This window comes from Protomyctophum parallelum (genome assembly GCF_964188405.1).
Source record: "Protomyctophum parallelum genome assembly, chromosome: 7".
Classification (NCBI taxonomy): Eukaryota; Metazoa; Chordata; class Actinopteri; order Myctophiformes; family Myctophidae; genus Protomyctophum; species Protomyctophum parallelum.
The window spans coordinates 38,832,275-38,848,861 of NC_139705.1; the positions used below are offsets into that span (position 1 = coordinate 38,832,275).

A 16,587-nucleotide genomic window follows, 5' to 3' on the forward strand; every position below is an offset into this window, starting at 1 on the left:
TCATACCACAGCCTATATATAACTACTTTATACTAAATCAGTGATTCTGGACCTTTTTCATTTCAAGGGTTAGAGCCTATTTCACCCACGCAATAGCCTGGCCAAGTGGCCAATACTGTGTACCGAAACCTGAATACACAGTGTCAGAGCAATAACCCAGGCCCTATGTACTGTAGTTTATATACACACACACACACACACACACACACACACACACACACACACACATACAAACAAAATAAAAAACGTTTTTTAAAACAACACAATGCTGCCTCGTTATTTTCAGATACTTGCATTATATTATCATCACTTTACTCAAATCCAGCTCACGTGGAGTGTGTGTTTTTTTTAACAGTGAATGTGGAGATATAGTTGGAGTTAGATTGTTTGATCGACGGTTTAGTCAGACGTGCTAATATTAGCTCGGATATAGCGCTTTTCTAAGTAGGCCTACCCAAGTCGATTTACATAAAGAAAAGGAAGGAACCAACTTTATTTTACTAATACTTTACAGACGTAAAGAGTATTCAATAGCACTGAGTATAATAATGATAATAAAAAAGCGACAATATATCTATCTATCATATCACCATTGGCTCTTCTGTATGTTGAAGGAAGTCTTGGTTGGGGGTTGTGTGGAGGTCGTTCGGGGTGGGGGGGTGATTTTCCTGTACACTAACCAGCAGCAGCTGAGTGTGGTTTCTGTCCGGTTGAGTGGACTGATAAACACTTGGTGCTAATATGTTCTGACCCCCCCCACCGGGACAGGGTCAACGTTTGGGTCTCCTCCCCAAAGCTGCTTCTAATTAGCCTCCGATAGGAACATGAAGGATAGTCGGAACGCATGTTTATTAGCCCGTTGCTGTGTAAGTGCTGCTGCGTTTCGGTATTTAGTAGCGCTCCTCCCCTGCTTAGTTTGGTTGGAAATGACTTATGTTTGTGGTTCCATGTGAAAAATTAGCTAAACATTGTGAGGTGTTCTATAAGTACAAATTGCCTGTGGCATGCCAGACGAGCGTGGGAGTGTGTGTGTGTGTGTGTGTGTGTGTGTGTGTGTGTGTGTGTGTGTGTGTGTGTGTGTGTGTGTGTGTGTGTGTGTGTGTGTGTGTGTGTGTGTGTGTGTGATGCTCTTGCGCACGCCTCTGTGTGTGTGTGTGTGTGTCTGAGTGTTTTTTCTTTTAATGCTATAAAATCCTGGCAGCCTGGGAATGCTGGAGTGCGTAACAACAAACAGGTTAGCTCCCACAGGGCTAAAACTCAGTGGTGTACTTTACAGACGCAGCGGACTGGCCTGGGCAGCCCGTCGTAGCTGCCGCAATGTGAGAGGCTGGAGAGTGGGACAGAGTTGTTAATGTGCTGTTGTTTTTAGCTCTGCATCGCTGCCGTACTGTACGAAAGCCTTATGTTTTCTAGGGCACGCCGCAGACAATCTGTCGCACTGTCTCGCACGCTCCACTCCCACCCCCGCCCCCGACCAACGCCTTTTCTCTCCTCCCCCCAGCGTTTCACAAGGCGGGACGGGAGGGCGAAGCTGTGAAAGTGCTGGAGCAGCTTACCCAGAATGCCGTGGTGGAGAGCAGGTTCAACGATGCGGCGTACTATTACTGGATGCTGTCCATGCAGTGTCTGGACATCGCAAGGGGTGAGGCCCGCCATGAGCAAAAACACACAGGACCACAGTCTATAGATTGAATGTGCATATTTTGTTAATAAACATTAATGTACAAATGTAAATGGACCTCCGGGCATCGGTGGTAGAACATCTATCTATCATTCTACACTATCTTTTACTTAAGTAAAAGTATAGTTACAAGTCAAATTGCTGCATTCTGAATTTTACTTCTGTATGTCAAAATGTAATTGGAGCATCTAAAGTAAAGTATACTAATATTGTGCAAAATGGCCATTTCAGTAATATATCAGTAATAAATACTATAGTATTGACACAAAGTATAGTTAGTTATTAGTTAATGATCATATTTTATATTGCTAATCTCAATCAGTAAATTAATAAATCAGATTAAAGTAGAAAGTACAATATTTTACTCCATTTTCAACATTTTATGTCAGCACAATAGTTGAGTAAGTGTGGGTCCATTGGTTCATAGTTGACACTCAAGGAGTTGTACGTATTTTTGATGTGCGTGCGTGCATGCGTGCGTGCGTGCGACTGTGTGTGCGTGTGTGTGTGCGACCGTGCGTGTGTCTATAGAGATTGAAGAGCAGAAGAGTGAGATGCTGACTAAATTTGAGCGTTTTCAGCACCTGGCTGAGCTCTACCACGTGTACCACCCCATCCAGCGCTACACAGTAAGAACAGTGAACACTCACCATCTGTCTACCTAAAGATAGACTCTAGTCATATTCCCAACCTGTAACTGAAAGTTTACTGTGTTAGTTAGATTGATCATTAAAATTAAAACATTCTGAAAATTCACGTGACCCATATCATCTGACTACTTTGAAGTGGTCAATAGGAACTTAAGCCATTAAGACCTGGAATCACTTTATCACCTTAGCTTTTATTTTTACCACTTTAACCATTATTTCAAGCCGTTGAAATCTACAAGCAGATCTACAAGTCTGTAGATCTGCTATTTTTGAAAAATCGTGAAAATGTGTCCAAACGTTTTTAACTCATCTTGCTTCTAGGGGTCCCTGGATATTTTTTTTTTGAGATATGGCTCGGCACCTCTGCATCCAAATACATACATAACATATACTGTATCACGTTTTTGGGGGATCCTTATGAAAACGTTTGAGAACCACTGATATATTTATATTTAATGGGTTAAACTATACTATGTTAGTTTCATTGATCGAAGCCGGAAAACCGTCGTTTGATTGACCGTTAAATTAAACATGGTCTGAAAATGCATGCTGCCCATGCCATCTGACCACTCCATGTTAAGTGGTCAGATGATTGGGCTCCAAACACTTTAGAGATTTTCAAGGGCGCCCTGATCCAGAACTGCTGGTCTGCCTAAAGATAGATTCTTGGTACAGTCAAAGCAGGAAAGTCTCACGTTTTTAAGTGTGGGCTGAAAATGGAAAAAAAAAATGATTGGACACAGTCGAGAGTTGTGGGATTTATAGGCAGAAACCACATAAGGAGATTGTGAGTGGGCCAAATCTCCAGGAGACTGCTATTAAAATCATTTCCCCACCTTTTTCCAGACTCTGAAAAGCAGGAAGATTCGCCCACGATTCTAAAATTACTTCTATTAGGCCTTGTTCACACTCCAGGCAAATCTTTAAGACTGACTGTCCACAGTCTTGTTTGCAAGTGAGCAGATTGGATTTACGTAGGTATTCAAACATCTGCAAAAATAGCAGATCGGCTATTTTTAGAGATCGCCACCAAAAGTAGGCTTCAGTGTCCCATTGTCCAGAGACTGAGTCACACATTTTGAAATCATATTATTTCAAAATGCAGGAATGTGGTTCAGATTTGAGTAGTGAAAATCGGTTTTCCATGTGGTTTTATGCCCTTCAGACTTGACATAACAAATCTGAGTCCAAACTGGCCAAAATGTACTGAGGCTTCTGTCACAGAATCTTCATTTTGGGTCTGTGTCCTCTGACCTTGCAGAGGCTCTGTCACCTTGACAATCTCTCATATCCTCCGCACACAGCGGTTCACAGCCTGAACACGCAGCGACCCCCATCATCCCTGCCCCCGGCCACCATGGTAACCAGTGGCTTGATTGATCATGATTACCAACCCACCAGTGGTCTTCCGAGACCTCCCACCCCCAGCACTAACATGCTTATAAAGTAAACATAAGCATATCCTGGTTATGTGGATTCTGTATGGTGTGCCCTGTTTTGTGTCAGTGAGGGGTGTGTGCGTGCATGCGTACGTGCTTGCATGCGTGCGTGCACGTCTGTCCCGTGTTTGTTGTTACAGTTGTGTGTGGTCACACCCATGCAATAGTGTAACATCACTGTGATCCAGACCAGAGCAGGAAAACTCTATATATCTTACTTTAACTCTCCCAAGCAGGCGGGCGGGCGGGCAGGCAGGCACCGTGAACTTGAAGCATCTACCGCTGACTAAAAGTGCTGCGTTAGTGATTGCTCTAGTAAATGTTCCCTTCCTTTACAAGCCCACCGGTGAAAGCCCCGTCCTGTGCTTTTGTTGGTGGGGATGAAGCGCTGCTCTAAGCTCTAGCTTTTTTATTAAGCCAAATTTGACGGCGGGAGAGGTGAAGGATGAAGGGGGAGGATGAGGGAAGAGGAAGCACAGATTTAAAGAGATCTATGGGATGAGCACTTTTTGGCGCTTTTGAAGGGAGCTAGTCATTTTTTTATTGTTTAATTTTTCAAACACAAGGAGAATTCACAACAAGCTCTCTGATTTATCGCAGTCGGAGATTATACTCGCCATTGTTTGCACACACTTTCTTAAAGTTTATTTATTTATTTCTACCTTTCCTCTTTTTCTTTGATATTTGTCTGTCTGTCTGTCTGTCTGACAGACACTGGGTTACAACATTTGTGGGATAAAAATGTAGAAAAATAGTCTCCCTTTTGGTTCCGTGTCCTCTAACCTTGTAACCTAATTCTCTGTCACCAATCTAACTACGGTAGTCTATCCTTTAGTCTATCTTTCTTTAACCATTGTCCTTCTCTAATAAATCGTCCCTCTACCATTTCCCCTGTCCAGGACGAGCCCTTCAGTTCCCACATGCCGGAGACTCTCTTCAACATCTGCCGGTTCCTCCTGAACAACCTCACAAAGGACATTCCACGGGGCATCTCCAAAGTGTATCCTTCCTCTCGCCGAAAGTAACCCCAACTAACCTCTGCTGCATGCCACACACTCCCATGTAATCTGTTGGGGGAAAATGTGCTGTCTCCATGACTCCATCCTCTCTGGATAAAGTTGATAAAGTTGCTAATTTGAAACCAAGCGTGCTACAGAATACAGATAGCAACGCTGCAGAGGTGGGAAACAGACAGGCAGCGGGAGAAAGGGGGGAGCGTCGGGCGCCAAGCGCGGAAACGGTGGAGAGAAGGAAAAGAGGTGATGATGGGAAGGAGGAGAGGACGCCAGCAAGAGGCACATCCTCAGCAGCAACTAAAACAAACAAACTGATTAACCCAACTCTGTGCATACACTTTACACACACACACACACACACACACACACACACACCCTCACACACATACACACACACACACACACACACACACACACACACACACACATACACACCCACACATACACACCCACACACGTTGGTATTACTATACTTGTGAGGACAACCTTTTAGGACAGCTATTTTTAACAAGCCTGATTTGTGGGCTTGTAGATCTGGTATTTGGGTTGTGCAGCACTGACACACAACTAAGTATAGATCAGGTGTAACCCCTTAACCCAACCTCTAAATACGTAATCCTAACCCTAGCCCCAACCTGAATCTTTTAAGACTAACAAACTTAAAATAAGAGTCATTTTCTTGTCCTCACAATGTCTATTTCTCTAATTCTACAATACTTGTTGGGACATTTGGCCCTCACAAGAACAGTAATACAAGCGCACACACACACACACACACACACACACACACACACACACACACACACACACACACACACACACACGTACACACACGCACTTCAAAAAACACTTTGATTGGAACCAGCATGCACGCACACACTCACACTCGCACAGAGCCACGTCGGAGCATGAGGAAGGAAATCCCGGCCTTGCAGACGGAAATCAGGAAGTGCAGCTGCTGGGCTCTTCTCGGGTCAAGCAGAGCTGCTCGGAAAACTTTGAACCGTGATTCATGGATAGAGGCACAGGGCAGGGAATACACAGGCCACACTGTCACAATATGCGCTTTACTATGCAACACAATAGGAGGACATGCACTTATCAGCAGGCCCTCCCGACGGCTTGAAGGAGGTTGGAGGTGCGTACGTGGCATTTACAGTGACTAGTGGAAGGGATCCCAAACGTTTCCATGCCAAGGATGCTCTCTATATATACTGTACTGTATATGTGGAGAGGAACAGGGAGGTGGGGGGTGTTAGTATCAGTAAGATAATGGAGGCTGCTGCAGCTGCAACTCATTGACCAGCCGCTGCCTGTCTCTAACTCTGATCTGCCTCCATATAAATACAAACAAGCAACAATTTCCTCCTCTCAAACAGAAATGTGGGAAGAAAAAAACCCCACATGTTCCTGTATATACATACAACACGCAGGCCTTACGGATAACCTAAGCAAAGTGTTTAAAGTGTCATTCTAGTGTTCATGGCAGAACAGAGCAGAACGTGTTGGTATGAGGCCGCGGTTAGAAGAACAAGGCTCAGAATATTCTACGTCGCTGGTTCCCAGTCACCCTGGTGTCTCCCGTTTTTGTAGGCATCAACATCAGATAGAATGATAGATTATAGTCACCAATGTGCACAGTTTTTAAATGTACAAATAATATTTAAAAAATATGTTTTTTTTTACATAATAGGTAGTTAAACAACTACCGGTAGTCGACTAATAAACTAGGCAACTAGAAGTGAAAGCCCTGCTTCCAACACAATGGCAGACTCGGCCACGCCCCCAAATATACTTGTTTGTGTGTATGTGCTTTCTGTACATTTATTGGAATCCATCGACAGCCAATGGATATGAACAGTAGCCTCCGTCCATTATTGAGGCAATGCTACAAGTGCCGACAAGATGACCATTAAGTGTTAGTAGTCAAATTCAGATTGTAACCGGTGCGTCTCTAACCCTGTTTGCTAACCCTGTTTGCCTTAACCTGATGCAGCAACACCTTGTATGCACTGGCCAAGCAGAGTCGTAAGCTGGGGGCGTATAAGCTGGCCAGATATTCTTATGAGAAACTCCAGGACCTTCATGTTCCATCTCGCTTCCAGGACTCCATTGACCTGGACAGCCTCACCATCCGCTCCAAACCCTTCCATGACAATGAGGTACTTTCATGAGGATTATGTCTCCACGTCTATGCTCATGTGCTTACAACACAATGTTTTCTTAACCACATGAACCCTAGCATCCTTATCCTGGGTGGCAAACATTCGTGGAACTAGGCGATCTACAAGCTCGCAGCTAGGTGCGTGTTGTGCGTGTTTGCTGAGGTGAATCAGTGTAGCGAGAAAGGGGGGCTAGTGGGGACTCCTATAAGAGTGGTTTAACAGTGGTCAAAGTTGGAGACCCCTATAAGAGTGGTTTAACAGTGGTTAAAGTTGGAGGCCCCTATAAGAGTGGTTTAACAGTGGTTAAAGTTGGAGGCCCCTATAAGAGTGGTTTAACAGTGGTTAAAGTTGGAGACCCCTATAAGAGTGGTTTAACAGTGGTTAAAGTTGGAGACCCCTATAAGAGTGGTTTAACAGTGGTTAAAGTTGGAGACCCCTATAAGAGTGGTTTAACAGTGGTTAAAGTTGGAGACCCCTATAAGAGTGGTTTAACAGTGGTTAAAGTTGGAGGCCCCTATAAGAGTGGTTTAACAGTGGTTAAAGTTGGAGGCCCCTATAAGAGTGGTTTAACAGTGGTTAAAGTTGGAGGCCCCTATAAGAGTGGTTTAACAGTGGTTAAAGTTCGAGTGCCCATTTCCTCATACATAATGACCGTTGGGTATTTCTGTAATATACATAATGCGTTCCTAACATACTGTGCATGAAAGTGTTAAAAAGTTGTGTTTGTGTGGAAAACATCCAACTGCTTCATTAAGAATGCTGGCTTGACTTCTTCACCGCCCACTTGTAGTCTCACAAAAGCACTTCTCTGCCCACCCGTCTGTCTCCTTTGCCAAATGCAAATTGGAATCTTTTTCAATGCTTACTGTATAAGTACCTATAAGTCAGACCTGCCTCACATTAACAATGCAGGTTTAACTAAGGGTTAGGGTTAACCCTTTGGATAACCCATGGAGTACATATAACAAGAGGTTTTACTTCCATATTGTATGGTTGTTGAGGTGCATTCACAGTCACACTGGGCACAACACATGTATTACTTGAGAGACGTGATTCAATATTACCAGTAAGACGCCCCGAGGGAGAGGCCACGCTGAAACAACAGAGCTTCTTAATACGGCACAGTTGAGAAGCAGGAGTTAAACTAATTAATCTGGTGTCAGCGAGGTCAGATCTAGAGTTGCTGGCCGACTCCATGTATGCATATGCAGATCTAGTATGTCAAACCATGTATGGATATAGTATCCAGGGTTTGATGAGGTCAGTGTTGATCTCCATATATGGAGATCCATGTGTTGTACCAACTTGGTTCATTTGCAATCATGACTCGCGTCGTGGCAACGACGCAGGTTATCATGAGACTGTCACAATATGGCCATATATTGACATATATGATATATGGGCTTAATATTGATGACATCAAGGATCTCCATATATGGGCATAACAGGGATTTTCCTTTTTAGTAATTGATTGATGTTTTCAGGCCTGAAACAACAGAGCCTCTTAATTCGGCACAGTTGAGACGCACAAGTGACGGATGTCAGATCGACATATGGATGCTGTCAGATCGACATATGGAGTCAATCATATAAATGTAGTCAACCATGATGGAATACCAGTAAGATGCCTGAGGGTGAGAAGCGTGCACTGGCCATATATGGAGCGTGTCTTGAGTGTACAGGGTTTGAGGAGGTCAGATCAACATATGGAATGTCATGTCCATCCACTCTAGTTTTCACCACGGGCCAACGGTGGCAGAAATTAGCTGCTCACCGACGGACGGACAGGGGCCAAAACATAGTCTTGGCTATGCCTTTTGAACACTCACAAAATATAGTACATACAGTATACAACATCTACAGTAGATCTTGTAGATCAGCCTTTTCCGCTATTCCTCATACGGTGAACTATAAAGGGTTAAGCACGACACAAGCACAATACGCTATAGAGGAAAACTATGTTTTTTTTTTTCCAACCAAGATTCATGTTTTAAGTTGTTATTAGAGAAAGTAAAAGATGTGTGTTGCATTTTTTTCATTTGCTGCTTTCTTTCGCTGTAACATTTTACGGCATTTTACGACCATGAAGGACCTGATTGTCTTTACTATCATGTGTGTTTACCATGAAGGACCTGATTGAAGGCATGATGTGCTACCGCTGCTCCACCAACAACCCCCTGCTGAACTCCCAGGGCAGTGTGTGTGTCAACTGCAAACAGCCTTTCATCTATTCTGCTTCTTCCTATGGTCAGTTAACACACACACACACACACACACACCCACACACACACACACACACACACACACACACGTCACACACACCTGCTGCCTAATGTAGTGTGACAGACATATACAGCGTACGACAGATATTGTGTCAGCAAAGCTTTCAGCCACCACAACAAACAAAGGACTGTTTCAGATTCAAGTAAGTGGCTTGGCAGTGTGACTGGTGTCTGGCTCTATGGCTGCAGATTGCTTCTAACCCCAGAAAACCTGCCATATGAACAATATGCCCAAAGAAAAGAAAATGAAGCTTGTGAATCTGTTCTCTTTACTCATTCCCCCCCACCTACACACACACCTGCTTTACCTGCTACAATGTCTGAGGAAACGGAACAAAATATGTTTATTCTTATTTACTTGTACACAAGATCTATAACACACACACCTTGAACACACATGCACATACTCTCTCTCTCTCTCTCTCTCTCTCACACACACACACACACACACACACACACACACACACACACACACACACACACACACACACACACATATACACACACACACACACACACATATACACACACACACACACACACACACGTTTGCATTACTGATGCAGCATGTCTGGCTGTTTGCAGAGGTGCTCCCTCTGGTGCAGTTCTATTTGGAGGAGGGCATCACTGATGAAGAGGCTCTGTCCCTCATTGACCTGGAGGTCCCGCACGTCGACAGGAAGGCTGCACGCTGGCAGGACATGAGCAGCGGCGGTATCCTTTGATGAACTCTACTGTTTATATACACACACACAAACACGCACACGCAAACAGTCAACGTGCTTCGTCGGGGAATGGGGGTGAAGTGGGTGGGTGCGTGTAACGATCAACTTCCCCCGATCCTTTTCTTGCCCACTCAGGAGTATCCATCCATCTGAGTCTCCTCCACACCAACGCGGCCGGCCCACCGCCTGTACATTTTCCTGGAAAATGAAAGTGCGCAAGATGCCCCCTCCCTGTTCTGAGAAGTTCTTTGGTCTAATGTTGGCCCGTGATTCTGCGCCGGTGGGTAAGCTGTCAGAGCTAAGTCATCTTAGCCCTGCGAGTTAATAGGGTTAGAGAGGCTCTCCCCGTCTCATCTTCATGACACTAACCCTCTGAGAGCCAGAGCCAGGTCCCAAGCACAGGGATTAACCTGCATTAGCCGACAGGCCTTCAAGGGCACCGAGGGTCTGCTCCTTTTCACTGAAAGCCATGACGTTTCTGACGGGCGTGAATGACTGGCGTTTCGGCACTTTCAAAGGCCCGAGAGAGACGCCTGGGATCTAGGTGTTTTCTGTAGCAATACTTCTACATGTCCTCAAATGACATGACGCGGCACAAGTGTGAAATGTATACACAGGTCCAGTGAAATAATTGCTATGCATCGTACAGATGCCATTTGAAGACTGTGAAATCTACTAGAGTAACATTAAAAGTTTGCTTAATGTACCTCCTTCACAGCCAATAAATCCTCTATATTTAGTCATCTTGACCGGGGTCGGCTCTCTACTTGGTACACTCCTCTCACCATGGAACAAATTTGAATAATTCCAGTAATTCTCAAAACCAACTCTTAGATCAAGAGTGACACTTACATACAAACGTATTATTTACCCAATACCAACCTTTTCTGGATATTTAAATGGAAAGGCAGGTAGGTATTTAGAGACTAGCTCAATTGGAACACATTACAATTCTACAAGTATAACCAACTTATGAATAGTACATTGCAAAATGGACGGATGAATCAGGTGTTGACCTTCTTTCCCAAGCTTTCTATTTCCTATTTGTATTGTGGTTTTTCACAATAGTCTGTCATCATCTTCACAAACATCAAGTACTCTTCCTATTTTACAGTCATTGCGGGGAATCTCTTTTGCTTTGAGAATGACTAACGATCAACACGTCTTGGAGATAGCCAGCAGTGTTAATTTTGTTGACTAAGACTTGACTAGACTAAAGAATTTCAGAAGACTAAATGGGGCTAAAGAATGTGTGTTATTCAAAAGACTAAGACAAAATCAAAATATTCTGAAAAGATTAACACGGCAGAAGGGGTTATATTTTCAATTTTGAGTTTTTTTATGTTTGATTTACATGAACATTAAGTACAGGAGTATTTTTTCATCCGTGTGTGCAATGGCATTACAGCCAAAAAAATATTTAGATTATTAGGACTGGACTAAGACTAAACAATTTATGGGACTAAAGACTAGAAATGTGTTATTCAAGACTAAATCAAAATATGCTGAAAGATTTACACTGATAGCCAGTGTTGTCTGAGTGTGGTGTATGCAAGATATTCATCTGCTTCAGACGTGCTCTGTTAACCACAGAAGAAAATAATAGCTATATTTTGTTAACCGGTGACCCCCAGGGGTCTATACTTGGCTTCCTCTTTTTTTCAATCTACCGTACACCAAATTCCTTCACTGTAAAATAGATGATCTCCAAGCTCACAACACAACGCAAGCTTGTACGGCTACTTTTACCAAATATTCTTCTATTATGGCATGCTCTACATAGGGACGCTACAAGCCAAGGTGGAGGCAATGGGACAAAGGCCTTCAGACCTTTTAACATGGGAAGCAACTGAGGCGTCTAGTAATTTGTTTTCAATGAGAGGCGAGTGTTCAGGTACGGGAACGCAGGCAATCCGACAGGCGTAGCCACAATGGGTGTGATCTCGTGAAATTGGCAGCCCGTGCCTTGAGTTGAAATTTTATTAATTTAATTTAATTGTTTGGGGTAAGTGGCTCTAGGCTTTTGGGATCATTGATGCTGTCAGTGGTGGTGAGTGGGTGGATATTTACAACTTGACATGGCTTCATAGAAGACAAAAGCATCATCTAATCTTCCAGCTCTCTGTGAGAGGGCCGAGCTTAGCACGCTCCTTACTGTCCTAATCTGCCCTCCCCAAACACCGCCCATATGGCCGCCGTCGGGGACATTCATAGTAGTCTGTCTTTTTCCACTTCCTTCCACTTCAGTTTGTTCTTTGAGAACATTCGTCCCTTGATCCGATGTGATTTGTCTTAGAGCTCCACGGATGGCTATAAAACGCTGTAAGGCGTTCATGAAAGCGTCAGTTGTTAGATCCTCCAAGATGTCTACCTGACTTGCCCTCGTTTAGGGCTTAACAAACATTTTTCTTTTTTAGCTTTAGACCCTAAAGACAAATTTGGTGTCTCCCTGGGACCCAAACTTACAAAAATACAATATGGATTTTCCGCTTAAGCCCTATTTAAAAAAACATGTGAAAATAGCCGATCTACAAGTTGCATTGTGACACATTGTGATTTTTGGAACGATTAAAAAAAAAAAAAATTGTAGGTTAAAAACTGGATATTTCCTTGTGACCCATAAAACCAGGTCCGCGACCCAAAATGGGTTGTGGGCCAATGTTTGGGAAACACTACCCTTGAGGATAGACATTAGACAGGTGATTATGAGACTATCATGCCTCTGGCACGCTTTACAACCCTGCATTGTGTGAAGTGGTCCAAAACAACGAATCCCCCAGTAGGTGAATGGTGGTGAGGGATCGACATGGTTTGTATGTAGCTCTGTCATCGTTTGCGCTCCTGTTGGCCTGCTACCTTTCCTGCATTCATTCGGTTCACCACAACTTTACAGCATAGTCATATTCATCATACTTCTTAACTGAATTCGAACATTGGTACGGACAAAACTCACGTGTCCTCTGAGACATGCGTCTGGAAAGGCACTTAGAATGCCTAATTATTTTTGCCAAAATGAATTATAATAATGCCAACCTCACTAACAAAATGTTTCACTGTCCAACATTTGTAAAATAAAATAAAAATAACAAAGGAGGCCTGTTCAATCTCGCGAACGTCTATCACTCGCGTTTTTGAGGGAAGGATGCATTACTGGGCTTATACCCATGAGGCAAATATAAAACCCATTTTTATTTAGGCATTTTTTTAGTTGAAGCATTAAGAGCTGAACATAATTATGTCCCCCGGCGTGTTTGCATTCCCTCCAGCGTGGCCGCCTGCAATTTGTGTTTGTGTGTTTGCTATATTGCGTCTTAACTTTCGAGACAGCCACATGTGTCCTTAATTAACCCCAATCAGAGTCGCAGTCTCTGAAGTTGGACGACGGCGCGGACGAGGAGGAGGAAGACCCCTTCACTGCCAAGATGAGCTTTGAGGTAAGCGTAGGAATAAACTCCACCAACATGGAGAATGTGAAAGGTATACTTTGTGGCGACGGTGTTATATCGCAAGTGTATTTATATGCCTTTCTCTGTTCCGTGTGCCCACCCACCGCCCACACGCACACAGCAGGGGGGCTCTAACTTTGTCCCAGTGAAGGTAAGTCGCTCGGCGCTGCGCTCCATGAGTAGGAGGGACGTCCTGATCAAGCGATGGCCCCGGCCGCTCCAGTGGGAGTATTTCCGCTCGCTCCTGCCTGACGTCAGCATCACCATGTGTCCCACCTGCTTCAAGGTACAGCCGAGTGCACACACACACACACACACACACACACACACACACACACAACCTGACATGAACTCCACAGACATGATGTGAGAGTAGTCTCACTCTGTGTCTCCCTGTAGGCTATGTTGTCGCTTTCAGTCTTGCCGGGTGCACGATCGAGTTAAGTTAACTTTACAAGAAATCTCTAAAAAGAGAATACCAGCACTCACGGAAATGTAGGTCCTTTAAAGGACAACTTTAGTTTTTTTTCAACCAAGATTCATGTTTTAGGTTGTTATTAGAGAAAGTAAAAGGTGAGTATTTTTTTTTTCATTTGCTGCTTTCTTTCCTTTTAGGGATTTTAGCTGTTTTTGACAGGGGGGCGGGGTCATTCGAGCATGGCGCTAAATATGTATTTCTTTCCAAAATTTTATAGCGATTTCTTTTTTTATTCTTTACTATAGTCCTACTAGACCCCAATAAATTACATTTGGCCACAAAAGATCACGAGATCTACTGAATGTGTCAAACTGACATATTGAGCCTATGACACAGTCACACAGTGTGGCTTCCCCCCAGTAGGCTACCTTCACATTCAGTAGATCCTGTGATCTTCTGTGGCCAGATGTAATTTATTGGGGTCTAGTAGGACTATATTAAATAATAAAAAAATTAATTGCTATAACATTTTGTAAAGAAATACATATTTAGCCCCATGCTCGAATGCACCCGCCCCCTGTCAAAAACAGCTAAAATCCCTAAAACGAAAGAAAGCAGCAAATGAAAAAAAAATAACACTCATCCTTTACTTTCTCTCATAACAACCTAAAACATGAACCTTGGTTGAAAAAAACTAAAGTTGTCCTTTAAGGCACTTTATTTATTATAAATAGGCATAGCCTTCGTCAGCGTTGCCTCCTCATTATGCCTTCATGTATACTATGTCACTGTAGCTTAATGGTACCACCCCCCAGGAGGGGGGGGGGCTGCCTGGAAGCGCTATTTTTATGCCCAGCTTTGTCTGTTTGTTTGCACACAAACACGATGATTTGATTGGCTGATTCACCCCATAGCGATGATTTGATTGGATGAGCGAAGCACATATTGAGTTTAAGAAGTGAGGGCAGAAAAGTGAAGACGTCAAAAGTGATTGGCCTGAATGTGATGTATGATGATGTATGATGATAAGATTAAGAGCGCCCCTCACCTCACACGAATGTGATTTATTTTAAAGGGATCGCTGAAGTGCTGTTGGGGTATTCTGGTTTCCAGTTTGATTAGCTGTGTTCCGTGATTTTTTTGTCACCTCGCTACTCAGTCTGGAAAGGGTCCTATCTCCAAGGTAGGTGGGACATGTAAATGGTAGAAAACGACCCCGGGCTTCTGATTGGTCTGTGGTTGGAAAATATAAACCAAACTTTGACGTTTTATTAATGTGCACTGCGTAGCTACTGCTGTTGCCCTGCAACGTGCGTATCATTGACTAAACCGTGTGGAGTTTGCATGTTCTCCCCGTGTCCCCTAGGGTAGGTACCCTCACAAAAAACATGCAGTAATCCTGGTCTCTATAACTGCCTCCCCCTGGCCAGCCGGTACGCCTGATGTAGGGGAAAGGAACTGGTTGGAATAACGTGTTCCTTCCACGCGCTACGTCCAATCAGGGAAACTCCCCCCCTGTCAGGTGTAGGAGCAACTTGGACACTCATGCATGAAGGAAGCATTAGTTCAAGTCCGTTGCTCTCCCCAAGTTGGCGGAGGGTGTGTAGAGCCCAGAATCACATTAGATAACTGACACAGGGGTGAAAAATGGGTTACAAAATCGTGGGATAAAAATGTATTAAAAAAAAAAATCATTGACTAAACTCATGAATATGACGTAGTGGGCTACTGAATCAAATTAGCTTTTACTGTCGAGTCTCGAACTGGTGCAATTGTTTTCAACAGTGAGAAAAGCATAGACAGAGTGGCGCTGGCTGATGATGTATCAGCAACAACAAGTAACATTTATGAAATACGAGTCAAACAGGACCCTTTCCAGACTGAGGAGCAAGTGACAAAACAAATCATGGAACTGGAAGCCAGGCTACTGTTGGGGGTGCTTAAGGGAGCTTAAGCACTAAGGGAGGGGCACTAATAGTTAAGAGAACCACTGAACTAAACTGTGTCCATCCTAGACCTGCAGTCAGGCCGAGTAACGTCATTGGTTATCCTACATGATGACATCATCACATAGGGACATCACAATGTCGTCACAACCCGGTCCTTTTAGGCCTAACTGACCATTTGACTGATTATATGCGATAAATTATGCGGCCGCATAATCACATTCTTCTGGAGGGTCTAAATGTAGGTATTTTGCAGACACTTATCCAGAGTGGATTACACATGCGAGATCAGAATTAGCATGAACTCTAGTCAATAAACAACAGGGCAATTAGACACATAAGTAGAGTGCAATGAACCTACATGCTATTCATGTCACATTATTAACATTTGCGTCGAGAAAACAAATCAACGAATGGAAAACACAAGAGCAAGTAACCCTGATATGGTCTATGCCTAGTAGACTAGCATAATTGGAAATAAAAGGTGGGTCACTGGAGCCGTGCCTGAACTCAAAGTGAGTACCGGTAGGTGAGAGCCTCGGAAGCGGTTGATGGCGGGAAGGGGCAGCCTGACCATCTCACTCCATCGAGGGGAGGGGCAGCCTGACCATCTCACTCCATCGAGGGGAGGGGCAGCCTGACCATCTCACTCCATCGAGGGGAGGTGCAGCCTGACCATCTCACTCCATCGAGGGGAGGGGCAGCCTGACCATCTCACTCCATCGAGGGGAGGGGCAGCCTGACCATCTCACTCCATCGAGGGGAGGGGCAGCCTAACCATCTCACTCCATCGAGGGGAGGGGCAGCCTGACCATCTCA

At 44.0% G+C, this 16,587-nt stretch overlaps 1 protein-coding gene across 1 annotated transcript in view; it reads left to right on the forward strand.

The window, feature by feature from the left end:
- Positions 1-16,587, forward strand: part of ift122 (intraflagellar transport 122 homolog (Chlamydomonas)) — a 54,035-nt gene that overhangs the window by 34,194 nt on the left and 3,254 nt on the right. Inside the window, exons 21-28 of the mRNA XM_083768906.1 lie at positions 1,502-1,642; positions 2,213-2,310; positions 4,670-4,770; positions 6,783-6,948; positions 9,081-9,198; positions 9,819-9,947; positions 13,316-13,392; positions 13,526-13,690. Coding sequence (XP_083625032.1) covers positions 1,502-1,642; positions 2,213-2,310; positions 4,670-4,770; positions 6,783-6,948; positions 9,081-9,198; positions 9,819-9,947; positions 13,316-13,392; positions 13,526-13,690 — 995 coding nt within the window. The remainder of the gene's footprint in view (positions 1-1,501; positions 1,643-2,212; positions 2,311-4,669; positions 4,771-6,782; positions 6,949-9,080; positions 9,199-9,818; positions 9,948-13,315; positions 13,393-13,525; positions 13,691-16,587) is intronic.